At 46.9% G+C, this 15311-nt stretch overlaps 1 protein-coding gene across 2 annotated transcripts in view; it reads left to right on the top strand.

Moving 5' to 3' along the window:
* KCNH1 (potassium voltage-gated channel subfamily H member 1) overlaps window positions 1-15311 on the top strand; it is a 323861-nt gene that overhangs the window by 131604 nt on the left and 176946 nt on the right. For both annotated transcript variants that reach the window (XM_036272815.1, XM_036272814.1), the window contains exon 7: window positions 9551-9980. In XM_036272815.1, coding sequence (XP_036128708.1) covers window positions 9551-9980 — 430 coding nt within the window. The remainder of the gene's footprint in view (window positions 1-9550; window positions 9981-15311) is intronic.

Raw genomic sequence — 15311 nt, 5'->3', positions numbered from 1 at the left:
GGTGGGGTGGGTGTGGGAGGGGAGTGGAGACAGAAAGAGACTTTGCTTGGGCGGTGGGCGCGGTGCTCTGTGCAAGTGATGTTTGGGTGAGTTGTCCACTTGAGACCTGGATGGTTTTGTGAACCCATGTCACCCCAATAAATTCAATTAAAAAAGAAAAAAAAGAGCACTGGCCAGTTTGGCTCAGTGGTTAGAGCATCGACCTGTGGTCCGGAGAGACCCGGGTTCGGTTCCCACTAAGGGCATGTACCTTGGTTGCAGTTTGTCCCCGGCCCTGGTTGGGTTGTGTGGGAGGCAGCCACTTGATATGTCTCTTTCACGTCGATGTTTCTCTCTCTCTTCCTCTCTCTCCCTCCCACTCTATCTAAACAAAAAATAGAAAAATGTCCTTGGGTGAGGATAAAAAAAAAAAAAAAAGAAAAGAAAAAAAAAATCCCTGGCCAGTTTGGCTCACCAGTTAGAGCATTGGCTCGAGGACCAAAGAGTTGAAGGTTCAATTCCGGTCAAGTGCATGTACCTCGGTTGCGGTTCGTTCCTGGCCCTGGTTGGGGTCGTGTGGGAGGTAACCAGTTGATGTGTCTCTCTCACCTCGATGTTCCTCTCTCTCTCCCTTCCTCTCTCCCTCATACTCTATCTGAAGATAAATGGAAAAATATTCTTGGGTGAGGATTAAAAAAAAAAGAATGTGGGAATTTCTCCTACTACAGTGTGGCTGGCCTTGGGGGAGCAGTGTGCGCGGGGACCGGGGAGGGGACAGAGTAGGCTGCCCTGTGTCTTTGGAGCAGCTGCCAAGATGCCAATCCCACTGATTGTTTTAAAAAATCTAATTGCAATTAACACAACTCATCATCCTCCATGGTTGCTTGTCCATCCGTTAATTTACAAAAAATTCATACATCACTATAAAATGGGAGAATTATACTAAATATCCTATTAGGGCAGTTATAAGAATTAAGTGAGTTAATGCACATAGGACTGCTTGGCATATTGCGAGGGCTTAATAAATTATTGTTGCTATTACTTAGCAGGATGGGGTTGACAGGTCGGAGTCTATACACAGCTTTTTCATTAAAATAAACTTACAGTCCAGCCAGTATTGCTCAGTGGTTGAGCATCGACCCATGCACCAAGAGGTCACTGGTTCGATTCCTGGTCAGGGCACATGCCCAGGTTGTGGGTCCGATCCATGGCGGGGGCATGCAGAAGGAAGCCAGTTGATGTTCCCTCTCATTGATGTTTCCATCTCTCTCCCTTTTCCTTCCTCTCTCTCTAAAATCAATAAAAGAAAAAAAATATTAAAAAAAAATAAACTTCTAAGTGGCATGTTTGTTATTTCGTGATTTCTAACCATAATCAAAGAAGTGCTAGATCTTTTAAAGTGAGAGTAGAAATACAAATACCTAGGGGTAGATTGTATTCTATGCGTTTTCATTATTTCAGGAATCCCTGGCCTTTGTACCCTTACCAGGTGAGGCGACTTCCCCGACCCCTGGGGTCTGTGTGTCCGAAGCGAGGCTCCTGCCCACCTTCCTTCAGCTCCTGCAGCTGTTTCCGTCGAAAACCCATACTCGGCAACTTTTCAGAGAGAGAGAAAATGCCCTCTTTATTAATGTCACCCAGAGGTGACTTCTCTCTGACATTTCAGATCCTTCTTTCCTCTTGGCTGAGGGTAAATAAGCTCCCCCTTTGTGACTCTCCCCACGACCCTTCTGGCTGGATGTTTGCAGCTGGAGGAGAGCAAGGTGACCGCCTCTCATCTAACGACTTCTTTCGTGAGCACCAACCCCGTGTAAGTGACTTTTCTCCACTTCACAGGTGGGGAAAGGAGTCCTGGAGAGGTTACCAGGGTCCCAGGGCTACTCGGAGTGTGAGCCAGGGCAGGGCCTGGCTCCGCCCGACCATGTCTTTTCTCTGTGGCTTCTCTTATTCCCCAAATTGTAGTTACTGCTTATTTTAACCCCACAGAAGGGTGACTGTCCTTACTGACTTCTACCGGCTTCTAGAACGCTCAGAGCTATGTTGACCAGAAGCCTCTTAAAGGAGCCACGCTTTTGCCTTAGACCATTGCTACAGGGACTGACCCTCCGAGGGCCAGATGGCAGCAGAATGGAGCCCTGTGTGTGCCGGCTGCTCCTGGGAATGGAAGACTGGAGTCGCCACTCACTGCTGAGGCTGAGGAGAAACAGACCTCGAGGGCTTTAAATCTGCCTGTGAATATGAGCAGAGTGAAACCACGGGCAACACTGCAGATGAGGCGCTGACCCTCCTTCTAGCTGAAGGGGTCCCTACTGTCTTAGAGCGGGAATCCCTGAAGTTACGGCCGTGCTGTTTTTCTGGAGTATTCTGATGCCCCCGTCTCTTTTTCCCTGCCCCCTTCTCAACGCCCTGTGTGTCATTCCAGTAGCCCAGACCCCTGGAAGCGTCCTGGGGCTCAGCACACCCCCACGGCCTGCTCCAGGGACCCTGGGACCCCTCAGAAGTGTTCCCAGTGGCTTGCCTGCCTCTTGTCCTTGCTCTGCCCCCGTGGCTTTTGTTTGCCCACGGCCGGTGAGCTAGTCCTGAGCTCCGGGAAAACGCATCTTCTCTAATTCTCAGATACAACCCAGGTATCTGATTCTGCTGTGCCGAATGCTGGGGAACCTGGCACGCATCCTCACCAGCTGCGTGAGCCGTCTCTGCCTGCCCGCCCGGAGGAGGCCTCGCGGCCACACCGCAAATCCTGGCACTTGTCAGGGGGCTACCCTTGTGGGCGCGTCTCTCCAGCTTTGAAGGCTTCCGCCTTCCTACTTGAAGCCTGGTTTCGGGTGAGGATGAGATGGAAGTGGATTATGTGTGGGGAAGGAGGGAGCGTGCCTTTTAAAGCCAAGTTAGACGGCGTAGGGAATGCTCTGCGTCTCTCTCGCCCATTGAATAGAGAGCATCATCACGTGGCAGGAGACCCAGCCGTGTTCTCAGATGTGACTAGTTGAGGGGATGCTTTTATGGCAGCACTGGTTCAGTCTAGAGCTCTGGCCAGGCAGTGATGAGTGGGCGATGCCTGGTCAGGCCCCAGGGCTGCAAGGGCCTACAGACGCAGCGCTCGTGAAAGTCACTGGGGTCTCACCTGCACCAGACCCGACATGCTGTGCTCTCTGAGCATTTAATCAAATCGGCCCTAAAGCAAGTTAAGGGCATGGCTCGTTCTGCATCAGTGCCAGGGTGCAGACACAAGGTGACTTCATTGCCCCCTTCAGCATGAGGCACGTTCCATCTAGGCTACTTGGATTCCCTTCACTTCCCTGGAAGAAAAACAGCCTGAGATCAGGATTCTGAGAAGGACAGAGACATGGCTTGCTTGATAAAACCAGATTCTCTCTTCTGTATCTTTTGGGTTTTATTTGGCCAAAGATACGATGTCCATTTTTAGCACCTCTAGAAAACCAAACAGCCTGATGGTGTCTTATCTCATCTGAAGACAGTTTATTTCACTGTCAGAACTGTAAACAAAAAGAGGAGGTTTTAAGCAGTATGTCTAAAACTTCCTTCTATGATGGTTTTCTACAGAGATCACAGATGTGCTTTTGGATATATTATTGGATTAAACACATGGAAAGTTACAAGCTATCCCCTCTCGGTAACTACATCCTTCCTCTGAATAGGCTCGACAGACCTGTTAAATGAACGAGAAAAAAATCCCCTTTGTGCACAGCCTCAGGGCTTGTGCTAGCTCAGTCTTTGTAGCGGCAGCTAACTGGTGTTTTGCTGCTGCGTCGCAGTCGTCTGAGGGCTGTATTTTCTTCTGTGGCCTGATTGTAGGTAACATGAGGGCAGGGGACCGTGTGTTCCTTGTTTTTCTATCACTGGTGGCTCTTGGCTATGTCTTCTTGTACTAGGTTTTCAGGAAATGATAGCTGAATTGAATTAAACGAGCCTAAAGTAAAATCTTGAAGCAATAGAAGGGCTACAAGTTATATTTAATGCCCTGGCCAGTGTGGCTCAGTTGGTTGGAGCGTAGTCCTGGGCACTGCAGGGTCGCGAGTTTGATTCTGAGTCACGGCGCACACCCAGGTTGAAGGTTGGATCCCCGGTCAGGGCGCATACGGGAGGCAGCCGATCCATGTTTCTCTCTCACATTGATGTTTCTCTCTCTATCCCTCTGCCTTCCTCTCTCTCTCAACTCAATTTTAAAATGTACTTATCAGCAAAAAAGAAAAAAAAGGAAAGAAAGCAAATTATAGTTAAGCTTCAGTGAGTAACTTCCAGTAAGATCTAGTTAGCCAGTTTGTTCCCTTGTGGCGCTGAGATGGATGTGCTGTTCTCAGGGTGGCGGGGCCGTCATGGATCACTTACTCTTGAAGCCACTGTTTTCAAGACAACACACAAACCAAGCTCTGTCAACAAAGCAGTCAATCCAGAACACTGGATTTCCCATTGTCACAGCTCCTCCTTGGGAGCAAGTTTCTAAGGAAGCATGTGAAGGAGGATGTGAGAGCAGAGTAATCATGAGCAATGCAAGGTTCAAGGCAATAAAAACAAATTAAATTCACCTGCAGAATTTGCTGTGGATGCCATCATGTCACCGCATAGACCTGGAAGCCTGGGGGAACTATTTAAAGACCTGGAAGTCCAAGTCGTTCTTTTGAATAACACGTTGTCACCAGCCTGTGATGGTGTCATTTCCATGCCTGTGGCCAAAAAGTAAAAGGAGCAAAAAAGTATTGACTCTGGCTGGTTGAGAAGGCAAGGTACAGCCCAAGTTAACGGAATGATTTATTTAGTCTGGATAAATCGGTAACTCTCAGTCATTCTTACACAGTGATTCTGGTAATTACCAAATGTCCGTTTCAATTTGAATTGTATCATTATCACAATAACTGAGGTTCTTTAGATTTCAGAAGGCTTCCTTCCAGTCATCATTGTTGCCTTCGGTGAAAAGCTCCCCAGCATGGGTTCTTACCATCTCTTCATCTATGTTGACTCCACTTGAAATTCTTGGTTCTTCATAATTTTAAAGTTGTCCTAAAAAACTCTCTGGAGCCATTTGGAATGTGAGATAAGTTTTCTGGTACGAGAAGTCCCTAGGAAAATGAGGTTCTCGACCATATGGTGCTATGGTGTTTTCAGTCTAAAATAAAAAATAAAAAACCCCTTTGGCATATTCTGTTTTATTTATTGCATATACTGAACTTGAGGCAAATAAGACAAAAACAAATTAATAGCTTGAAATGCTTTTAAACAGCTGGGATTCCAGCTGTTAGTGCAATAAAAGAGAACTTATGCAAGACCGTGTAATAGAATATCAGTGTGCACACAGATGAATAGCACAACGAGGAAGTACATGTTTTTATACTGTTCCAAAGTCTCCTTAAAATGAGAAAAAAAAAAATCTCTAGTGATCTGAACTCTTTGATTCAGTTTAGAAAATGTTTGAGACCCTTTCCGGGAAGGAGCTGGTTTTAGACCTGTGTAGGTATATTGGTTTCCTAGGGCTGCCATGACATATCACCACAAAGTGGGTGGCTTAGTGCAACAGAATTTTATTCTGTCATAATTCGGGAGGCTGTGTTCTGAAATCAAAGCGTCAGTAAGGTCGTGCTCTCTCTGAAGGCTCCAGGAGAGAGCCTGCTCCATGCTTTCCTCTTAGCTTCTGGTGCAGCCGGCAGCCCTTGGCACTCCTTGGTTTGAATGACACCGCTCCTCTGCCTTGGTAATCATGTGGGGCTCTCTCTCTGCATCCACTTCTTCTTCTCTTCTCATAAGAACACCAGTCACACTGGATCAAGGGCCCACTCTAGGACCTCATCTTAACTAACTATATCTGCAATGATCCAAAGAAGGTCACATTCTGAGGTTCTGGGAAAGACATGAATCTGGCGGGATGCTGTTCAACCCAATAGGAGGCGTCTAACATGAATACCAAGTGGCTTTGGCCTTCCGTAAGATGTAGTTCCTGATGTATGTGGGGGAATGGCTACAGAAACTCTAACGCAAAGCACTGTGTTCAACTGGTAATGGATACAGATTACCATGGACACCTGGAGGAGTGAGTGAGTGGTTGGGACTACAGCGTAGTTGTGGACGGCTTTCAGGTGGCACTAGTGGCAGCCCTGAAGGAGGACTAGTAGCGTAGTCGCGGGCCTGAAGGGTAACTAGTTACAGGTGGCAGGAACCAGGGAGCCAGGCAGTGTGGTGAGGGGGCCCCTTGAGCAGGCTAAGATATGCAGATGTGCTCCCACTCTGTGGGATGCTCGAGACAACTGGCGTGTATGGCAGAGGATAGCGTGACCTTTGGTAGTGGTTGCATGTGTTGTTATGGCCATTGGGAAGGGTGGAGAAGGGAGAAGGGGTGAAGTACAGATGGAGCAGAGGGGAGGTAAGAAAGGTGATGAGAGCCCCGTCATTCGTGTTCATGAATGACTGTCACAGAATGGGAGCTTTGAGGTAACAGCTGAGGGGAGGGTTCAAGAAGAGGTGGAATGACTATTCCTTAAGGGCGCTCTAGGAGACCTTGCTGTACTCAGAGGAGCTGGACGAGATGACTTCTATGTCCCGTCTCAGCTCTCAGGTTCTGTGATTCTTAGTAAAAATATCTTTTCACTAATCATATTATGCCTCTCTCATCAGTTATTATGCTTTTGCTTCCTCCCTCCTTTCTTTCTATCAAACATCTTCCATGGGCCAAGCACTGAAGATACAATACTGAGCTAGAAGACAGCATCATTCCCACCTCTTCCCTGTAGCGTTAGCACAGGAGTCCATAGTAGCTTCTCTGTAAATGTTGCTTTGCATTGAGTATGAGTGAGGAAGCATGACAAGGCAGTTTTGCCCTGGGTAGTCAGTTCTGCCTCAGAGTGGAGCTGCTTTGAAAGATGATTTCAGGAACCTCCTTATATGAAGGTGGAGGGTAGGTGGCTGCTTACAAGTGTTTGATTTCTGAGTCATTGAAAAGGCTCCTTTGCATCCCAAAATGTCTCCTTCAATCCAGGCTATTGGTGCTTTTAATTCTGTTAGTGGAAATCAGTTTTCCTCTGTTAAAATGCAAACACCCTGTGGAGGGAGGTTATCCATTTATCCTCATCAGTCTTTTGTATCTTACTTAATATGAGGAATTTTGTCAGTCTTTGCTGGATGGCAGGTTTGAGAAAAGCGCATGGAGGGAAAAGGGGACCCAGGGAGGAGTAGTGGACACACCAAAGGTAAATTTTGTCGAGGTTGGCAGTTTGATGAATTGACCTTTGGCTTAGAAAAATCCACTTGCTGGTATTTGAACAAGAAATGATTTTTTTTCTGTTGTAAGTTTTATGGCAACAAAACAGTTTTTTTTGTTTTTGTTTTTAAAGGGCAATAAATCCCACCTCCTCTACCCTCATCTCAACAAAAGAATGCGTGTGGCACCCTGATCCTATGTTCTTTCTCGATAAGGCACATGGTCTGAGTGCTGACATGTCAGGGAAGGCTAATGATATAGACTCTAACAAATATCCCCCAAAGTTTCAGTGGCTGATTTTATTTTATTTTATTTATTTATTTTTTTATCCTCACGCAAGGATATTTTTCCATTTTTTGTACAGATAGAGTGGGAGGGAGAGAGAGGAAGGGAGAGAGAGAGAGAAACATCGACGTGAAGGGACACATCGAGTGGCTGCCACCCGCATGACCAACCAGGGCCGGGGACAAACTGCAACCGAAGTACGTGCCCTTAGCGGGAACCGAACCCGGGTCTCTCCGGACCGCAGGCCGACGCTCTAACCGCTGAGCCAAACTGGCCAGGGCTCAGTGGCTGATTTTAGAGGCTTCATTTTTCATTCATATAATAATATGGTTCAAGTTAATTGGCGGGGGGAGGGTGTTTCACATCATCTTTTAGGGACGCAGGCTCCTTCCGTCTGTACGTTCACCGTCTTCAGTCCTTGGCCTCAGGGTCACACTCACTCCCTCTGGAAAGCATCCCGAGGGAAGAGCAAGCATGTAGAGAAAACACCCTTACCTTTCGCTGCCTTGGCCTGGAACTGACACACATTTCACCTCCTGCCGCATTGGTGAGAACTAGTCCGGAGACCCATGCAGATGGGAAAAGGCTGGGAAATGCGTTTAGCTGTGTGCCCAGAAAGAGGAGACTCCAAATCATTTACACATTTTTATCAGATATTATTTACTCTTTATCCTTCTGTCTGTGACATAACCTGAGCTTTGGGGCTTGTCATTAAGGGGACAAGAGAGAATAGCAATGACCTGGGAACTGTCTGTGTTTAGAGAAGTAGAAGTCATTCACTCTGCTTAAGGAAGGGCCTTATTCTGCGGGTGGACTTTTGCTGTGTCAGGGAGACCTGAGTCTTATTTTGATTGCCGATTGGCTTTTCAGTGGAAGTAGGGAAAGTTAATGGAAATCTCCCTTGAAATCAGTTTTGAGGTTTTGAATGGTGTAGCTTCTCTAATACATTTCAGTTCTTTTTGGAAATAAGAGTAGGTGAGTGCATGCAGATTTGGAGATCCTCTGGTCTACCTCCCTCCTTGTCTAGACAAGGGAACCAAGAAGCAACTGAATTGTCCAAATCCACACAGTAACTTAGTGGCTTATGTGGGTCTCAGACCTCGTTTTCCAGATTTCTACTCCGGTGTTCTTTCCACTACTACAGTGCTGTTCCCTAGAGAACTGTTCAGAGACTAGACCTGTCCTGGCGGGATCATCAGACACCACCTAGAAAGGAGGAGGCTTGACCAGGTGGCATCAGAGGGTCCCTGTTAGCTGAGAGTCCTTGATTGATGTGTTTAAGCACATGACGTCTGGTTGTATAATCCTTGCTTGACTGAAGTGATATCACCTTCCAATAATTTGTGACAAAACAGACTCTCAATTCTTCTCATCTGTTTCTTTCATTTATTTTTATCTTGTTCAAAAGCTGTTTTTTAAATATATTTTTTCTAATTATAAAAGTAATAAAAATTTGAGTCATAGAAATTAAGTAAATATATACAAGTGTAAAAAATATATATACAAGCATAACAAAAAATTGCCTGTAATTCCCTAACTAGACAATGTAGCAATAACCACTGATAATGTTTTATATGTCTTCCTATGTGTGTTTCCTGACCATTTTCCACACATAAATATGTGTATACTTATGCACAATATAATTAGAATGATTTTACTCTTAAATATTTCATATTACTTGATATGAAATATTACACAACCCTTAAAATTGTTGTAAAACAACTCATGACACGGGAAAATGCTCATATATTTATGTACTTCTGCATAATAATTCTATTTTTATTTGGCTTGTTTGTTTGTTTTGCTTTTGAATGGAAGTAGGAAAAAAGCTAATGGAGATCTCCCTTCCATACACCTTGGAATAAAATTCTAATTTTATTGCGAATAAGGACACAAATACACATGAGCATTTTTCCGTAGCATGACTTACGTTAAAACGATTGCTTAAGGGTTGCATACTATTGCCTGCTGCGGGAATGCGCCACGCTGGAGGAAACAGCCGGCGGGGAGGAGGGCAGGGGACGCGAGGGGGTAGTGTCATCGGTTCTTGGCCCTGACCCTGTGCTCCTCTGCTCCCAGGGCATCAGCAGCCTGTTCAGCTCTCTGAAAGTCGTCCGGCTGCTCCGGCTGGGCCGAGTGGCCCGTAAGCTGGACCACTACATCGAATACGGAGCTGCCGTGCTTGTCCTGCTGGTGTGTGTGTTCGGGCTGGCTGCTCACTGGATGGCCTGCATTTGGTACAGCATCGGGGACTATGAGATCTTCGACGAGGACACCAAGACCATCCGCAACAACAGCTGGCTCTACCAGCTGGCCATGGACATCGGCTCCCCTTACCAGTTTAACGGGTCTGGCTCGGGGAAGTGGGAAGGCGGTCCCAGCAAGAACTCTGTCTACATCTCCTCGCTGTATTTCACCATGACCAGCCTCACCAGCGTGGGCTTTGGGAACATCGCCCCGTCCACAGACATCGAGAAGATCTTTGCAGTGGCCATCATGATGATTGGCTGTAAGTATGACCGTGGCTGGAGCTGGGGCAGGAGGCAGACCGTTTGGTCTTCCCTTCGGTTGGCTGGAAATAAGGTAGTGGCTAGAAGCCAGCAGGACCAGGGGTGTGATAACTTACAACGAGGGAGAGGTTTCTTTTTAAAGACTGGCTTGAGCCCTGGCCGGTTTGGCTCAGCGGTTAGAGCGTTGGCCTGTGGTCTGGAGAGACCCGGGTTCGGTTCCCGCTAAGGGCACGTACTTCGGTTGCAGTTTGTCCCCGGCCCTGGTCGGTCGTGTGGGTGGCAGCCACTCGATGTGTCCCTTTCACGTCGATGTTTCTCTCTCTCTCTCTCCCTCCCACTCTATCTGTACAAAAATTGCAAAAATGTCCTCGGGTTATGATAAAAAAAAAAAAAAAAAAAAAAAAAAGACTGGCTTGATAGTGAAAATGAAATTTCATTTCCGATAATGAAAATTTACATGCTTATTGCAAAGAAATTTAGGAAATACTAGAAAACCACAAAGTAGAAAAGAAAGGCCATCCAGCTGCCTCTCAGAGATGACGGTTATTACCTTTTGGTGTCTCCCTTACAGATGATTTTCTATCCGTATCTGAACACGTAGAGGTAGATTTTTATAAAACTAAAATGACTTGTGTGCTGCTCATACAATTTGGTAATGTCAAGTTAAGCAAAGCTATAGATCTGCACAGTTCAGCATGGTACCAGGAAGAGAAAGTCGGAAAAGAGAATGTGAGCTCTCTCATTGATTATCCTTCATATTGAACATACGGTAAAACTCTAATATTTTTGACGTAGTGGGTTAAATATTCTATTACAATTTCATATTTCTCTTTGCTTTTTAAATCTGGCTCCTACAATAGTGTAGGAAAAGGCAGGAGGGGGGCGGGAGTGGGGAGGAGGGGGTCAATGGGGGAAAAATGTGGAACATCTGTAATACATTCTACATTCAACAATAAAGATTAAAAAAAAAATAAAATCAATAAAGAAAAAAAAAAAACAGAAAAAATAAATAAATAAATCTGGCTCCTAGGAAAAATTTGAATATTATTTATATTGGACAGTGCTCATCTAGATCAATATTATTGATGTTTACTTGATGGTTAAGAAATGTGCCAAATCCAAACAAAAAAATCCAAAACAAATGAAATATGAGGAAAGGCTCTTGTTCAATTGAGAGGTAATGGGTTATCGGATTCACTTGATTGGATTAAAACAAGAACAACCCTAGTTCTTGAGGAAGGTACTTACATCTCAGTAACTTACCCACTGACCATTGTGTAGCAGTTGCTATTGCCAATTCTGGACAGAGCCTCCGGCTGGAGACAATGGGCTACCATCACCAAAGGGACTCTCAGGGGACCTAACGGGGCCAGGAAAGCACATGAACTGGATGGATTGGACTCCTGGTGAACCTGCCAAATGCACGTCAGTGACAAATTGTGACATAGGAGAGGGTAGTCCTCCCATGAAGCATCAGTTTGGTTAGTAGTCTGGTCTCATGTGAGGAAGCGGATTCTGGTTCCAGCAGGCAGAAATCCTTTGGCTTGATGTAGTCCTCGGGGTGGAGTTGACACATTGCTCGTTATACCAACCAGGGAACTCCCAAACCAGGGAAACCCGAGGCTTGTCTTGCTGTGTTCAGCCCAGCAGAGATTTGGCACCCCCTTCTGCAAGTGGGCTTACCCCAAATTGTCACATTTGCCACCACCTCATCATGCCTGATGCAGTCCTTGCACAAAGTCCCTCTCGGCAAGGCACAGAGCTGGCCTCTGAGTGTATATTGCATGTATCTAAGGGGTAATTGGCTCATGGGGAGTGTTTACCGGTAGGAGCTTTTGGGTTTGCTTCTTACTTTAAAATGGGTTTTAACAGAGATGATTGCCTGACTGTAGGAGACAGTTCAGTGTCTGTGGGTAGCTAATTGCTTTAGCTTAATTGGAATTTGAGGTGCTCTCTCACGTCGTGTGAAAGGATTTAAGGTCTTTGCCCTTCTAGGACTGTTTCAGCCCCGGGAGCACCCGTTTTCGAGGTATGGTTTGCAGCAGCCTTGTGAGTTTGGGGGCACCAGTGACAAGCAGACCCAGGTCACGCTGGGCACAGCGTCTGTCTCTTAGCGGGGAGATGAGACATTTTGTAAATCGAAGCACCTTATTATATCCATTACAGACAATTTGTTAAGAGTGGTCGGTTAGAAAATGGGCCCCATTTCATGGTCCCCTCAGGGCTTTCAAATCCAAGGAGACTTCCTTGCAACTTTTTAGCTGGCAGGAAAGAAGACAGTTCTGGAGGCACATCATAAGGGTAAGCAGTTTGTTTTTCCCAAACCATTCTTCTGTGGAGAGCGTACTTTCCCGGGCTTGGTCTCTAAGGAAAACCTCCAGCAATTATTATCACCTCTCTTCTTTCCCCCGTCTCAGAGCTGGGTGATGTTCCCGTTTTTGTTTTTGTTTTTTTTAGATAAAGTGTAATGCACAGGTAGTCACCTCTGCAGCCAAGTCTGATGTTCAGGTAGACGAGTCTACTTAACAGGAACAGTTTCCTGAACAGGTGTGTTAGTCACTGTGCTAAGCGCTGTACACATGCTCTCTGCTGCTCACGGGAATTTTGTCCCTGAGAGATTGTCATCTCCGTCCTATAAGGACTTGAAGCTCAGAGGACATGGGGCTGGGGAGCAGGAGAGACAGGGCTTGGACCCACGCCTCTGCATTGGAAGCCTGGCTCCTCCTACGGGCCCTCCTGCGCTGGCGAGGCTGGGCACGGAGTCCACCAGCTTCTCCAGCTAACACACCAACACTCGGAAAATTCTCTCCGTGAACTTGAACCAGCCGGCATTCTGCACGGGCAACGTTGTGTGTGCTTGTTTATCCTTGTTGGTGTTGTTTTAATTTAAGAACAAGATTTTGGTACAGACTCGGGGCACCAGGTGTTTCGGAAGCCAGCCATTTTTCAGCCACCTGTCGCGGTTACAGCTGTTCCACTGTCTGCGTGACATGTCTGACAAATTCTTGTGCTGACAACAGAGTTATTGCACTCTGTGTAATGCGGTGGCAATTACCCTTGTAAACTCACCTTCCGAGCAGCCATCGTTCAGGACAGTGCTGGGGTCTAATTGGATCTGTGGGGTCCTCTTTTAGTTTGCTATGCCTGTGTGTGGACATGTGCACACTTATGTCCTGACTGCGTGGCTCATGGGGTTGGACTGACCCCAGCATTGGCACCTCTGGTGACAGGGAGCATTGACCTCATCCTGCATTTATGCCAATGAGTCAGTGCTTCTCTGTCCCCAGTCACCCTGGTGGTCAGGTCCCCATTCCTAAAGCGGTAGAGAGAGACACAGAGCCAGTGAGATTTTGAAGTGCTGGTTACATTGTGATTTATCTTTTCCTCTTGGCATTGAATTTTACATGTGTTGGTGATATTATTTTGTGGCTATTCTGTTGCAGTGTATTAGCTATAATATAGATTATCCAAAGGCCTTCTATTGCTTCTCCCTGCTCTCTGGCACTGAGTATCTCATTATAACTCAGCTAGTTCCCCAGAGGATGCTGGGAAGCAGGAACACTAAGTATTTTCAATTTTGCCTACCTTTCTCAGTTCTGATTAAAAAAAAAAAATTGCAATAGGAAGAGATGAAAACTATTGGCTAAAATGAATATCTGTGATTAGTTGTGGGTGCAAGCGATTTACAGTGTCTCCAACTGCCTGGTGTTATGCTAACTTCCATTCGAGGACTTGTCCTGGGCCAGGGGCAAGCCAGCCCCTGCCCCGATCTCCATGCGCGCGTGTGGGTCTCCAGGGGTCTCCTGCGGGGCCTCACCCCTGTGTGTTGGGGATGCTGAGTGACGCACAGGACCCCTCTGGCCCTCTGTATGACACAGGGGAGAGGATGTCCCCCTTTCAACAGGCTTACACTGAGTGCCTCCCCGGCAGACCCTACTATGTGCTAAGGGTTTGGAGACCACCCCTGTGGGTTGTGCTCTCGGGGAGTCTGTGATCTGATGGTGGTGGGAGCTGTGGGGAGGACAGAGACAGGCCCTGTCACCCACTCAGAGGCCCGGAGAGGGCGCCCTCACTGTGGGCTGAGCCTCCCGGGCCTCTGAGGGGTCTCTTAACAAAGGAGGGGCTGTTAGGGGGAGAGTTCCTGCATCTGGGAGGGCTCAGTCCCAGGTTAGGGACATGACCTTGTCTTGGGGAGCTCTCCAGGGAGAATTCCCTGGTGAAGAGACATTTCCACTTTTTATAAATAAACTTTGCACTTTTTGGATTCTCTCCTCAAATGTCATTGCTGTCATCCTGTCATTATAATTAAAGCCACATTCATTTCCCTTCTCTCTGACAATGGCAGAGCGTCTAGACGTTGTCTTCCTACTCCAGACACCCCCTCCCCAAAACGCGGACCATTTGGTCTCCCACCTCAGCTCTGCACGACCCTGTCTCTCTGAATTCATTTCCCCCATCCTCCCCACCTCGCCTTCTTCAATCAGAGAGAATGTCAGTGCTGAAGGGACTTTGGGGAGCATCTGTTTAGTCCAGAGGACCCTCCTCTTGCTCTTCTGCTGGGCCAGATCTCATCGAGATCAGTGCTTCAGTCACCCCCACCCCCACCCCACCCCAGGCCTGGTGGTTTCTTTACATCACCTTCTCTCGGGGTGGGGGGGGGGGGAGATGCTAGTGACCTGCACCTCGGGCCTTTGACCCCGCTCCCTCGCCTACTTGCACTCTGTGGTTTCCCTTCAGCCTTGATTATCTGCAAACTGACATGCGCTTTCCTCCGCCTCCCTCATGATCTTCTTAAAATATTTCTTATTTCTTCTCATTTCACCTTTGCTGAATATGCCTGTTTGCATTCTGTACTAATATACTGGTTTTAAAAAAATGAAATGAGGCACATCTCCCAGGAGTCTGTAAAGATACTCTTAGGAGACTTTAGACACACGGTAGCTGCTTAATAAATAGTTATGGGCTTGTTGAATCTGAGCAACCGAGAAGGCTCTGGAGTTTGGGAATCGGCAGTGCTATTGGCCAACCTTCTGTATTAGTTCGCATGTGGTTTTCTGCTGCTGGACAGCGACAGAGAGTAATCGCATCATCAAGGCCTGTTTCCAGAAAGTTCGGGGTTGGTCTGGCTGCCCTGCCGTGGTCAGAGACGCGGGCTTCTCTGCTCTCTTCAGCACAGGACTTCCATCAGGATCCAGTGGGGCTGTTCCAGCGTCCACCATGTGTTCTTACCCCAGAAATTAGAAAGAAGGGAAGGGGCAGGCTGGCTGAACTTTTTTGTTTTGAGAAAAAGGCTAGGAAATTGCCATATTACCTTTGTTCACATCACATTG

The sequence above is a fragment of the Molossus molossus genome, unplaced genomic scaffold (genome assembly GCF_014108415.1).
Source record: "Molossus molossus isolate mMolMol1 unplaced genomic scaffold, mMolMol1.p scaffold_m16_p_20, whole genome shotgun sequence".
In the NCBI taxonomy this organism is placed as follows: domain Eukaryota; kingdom Metazoa; phylum Chordata; class Mammalia; order Chiroptera; family Molossidae; genus Molossus; species Molossus molossus.
The sequence above is the reverse complement of the archived record's forward strand: the minus strand, read 5'-3'. Positions and strand labels throughout refer to the sequence as shown.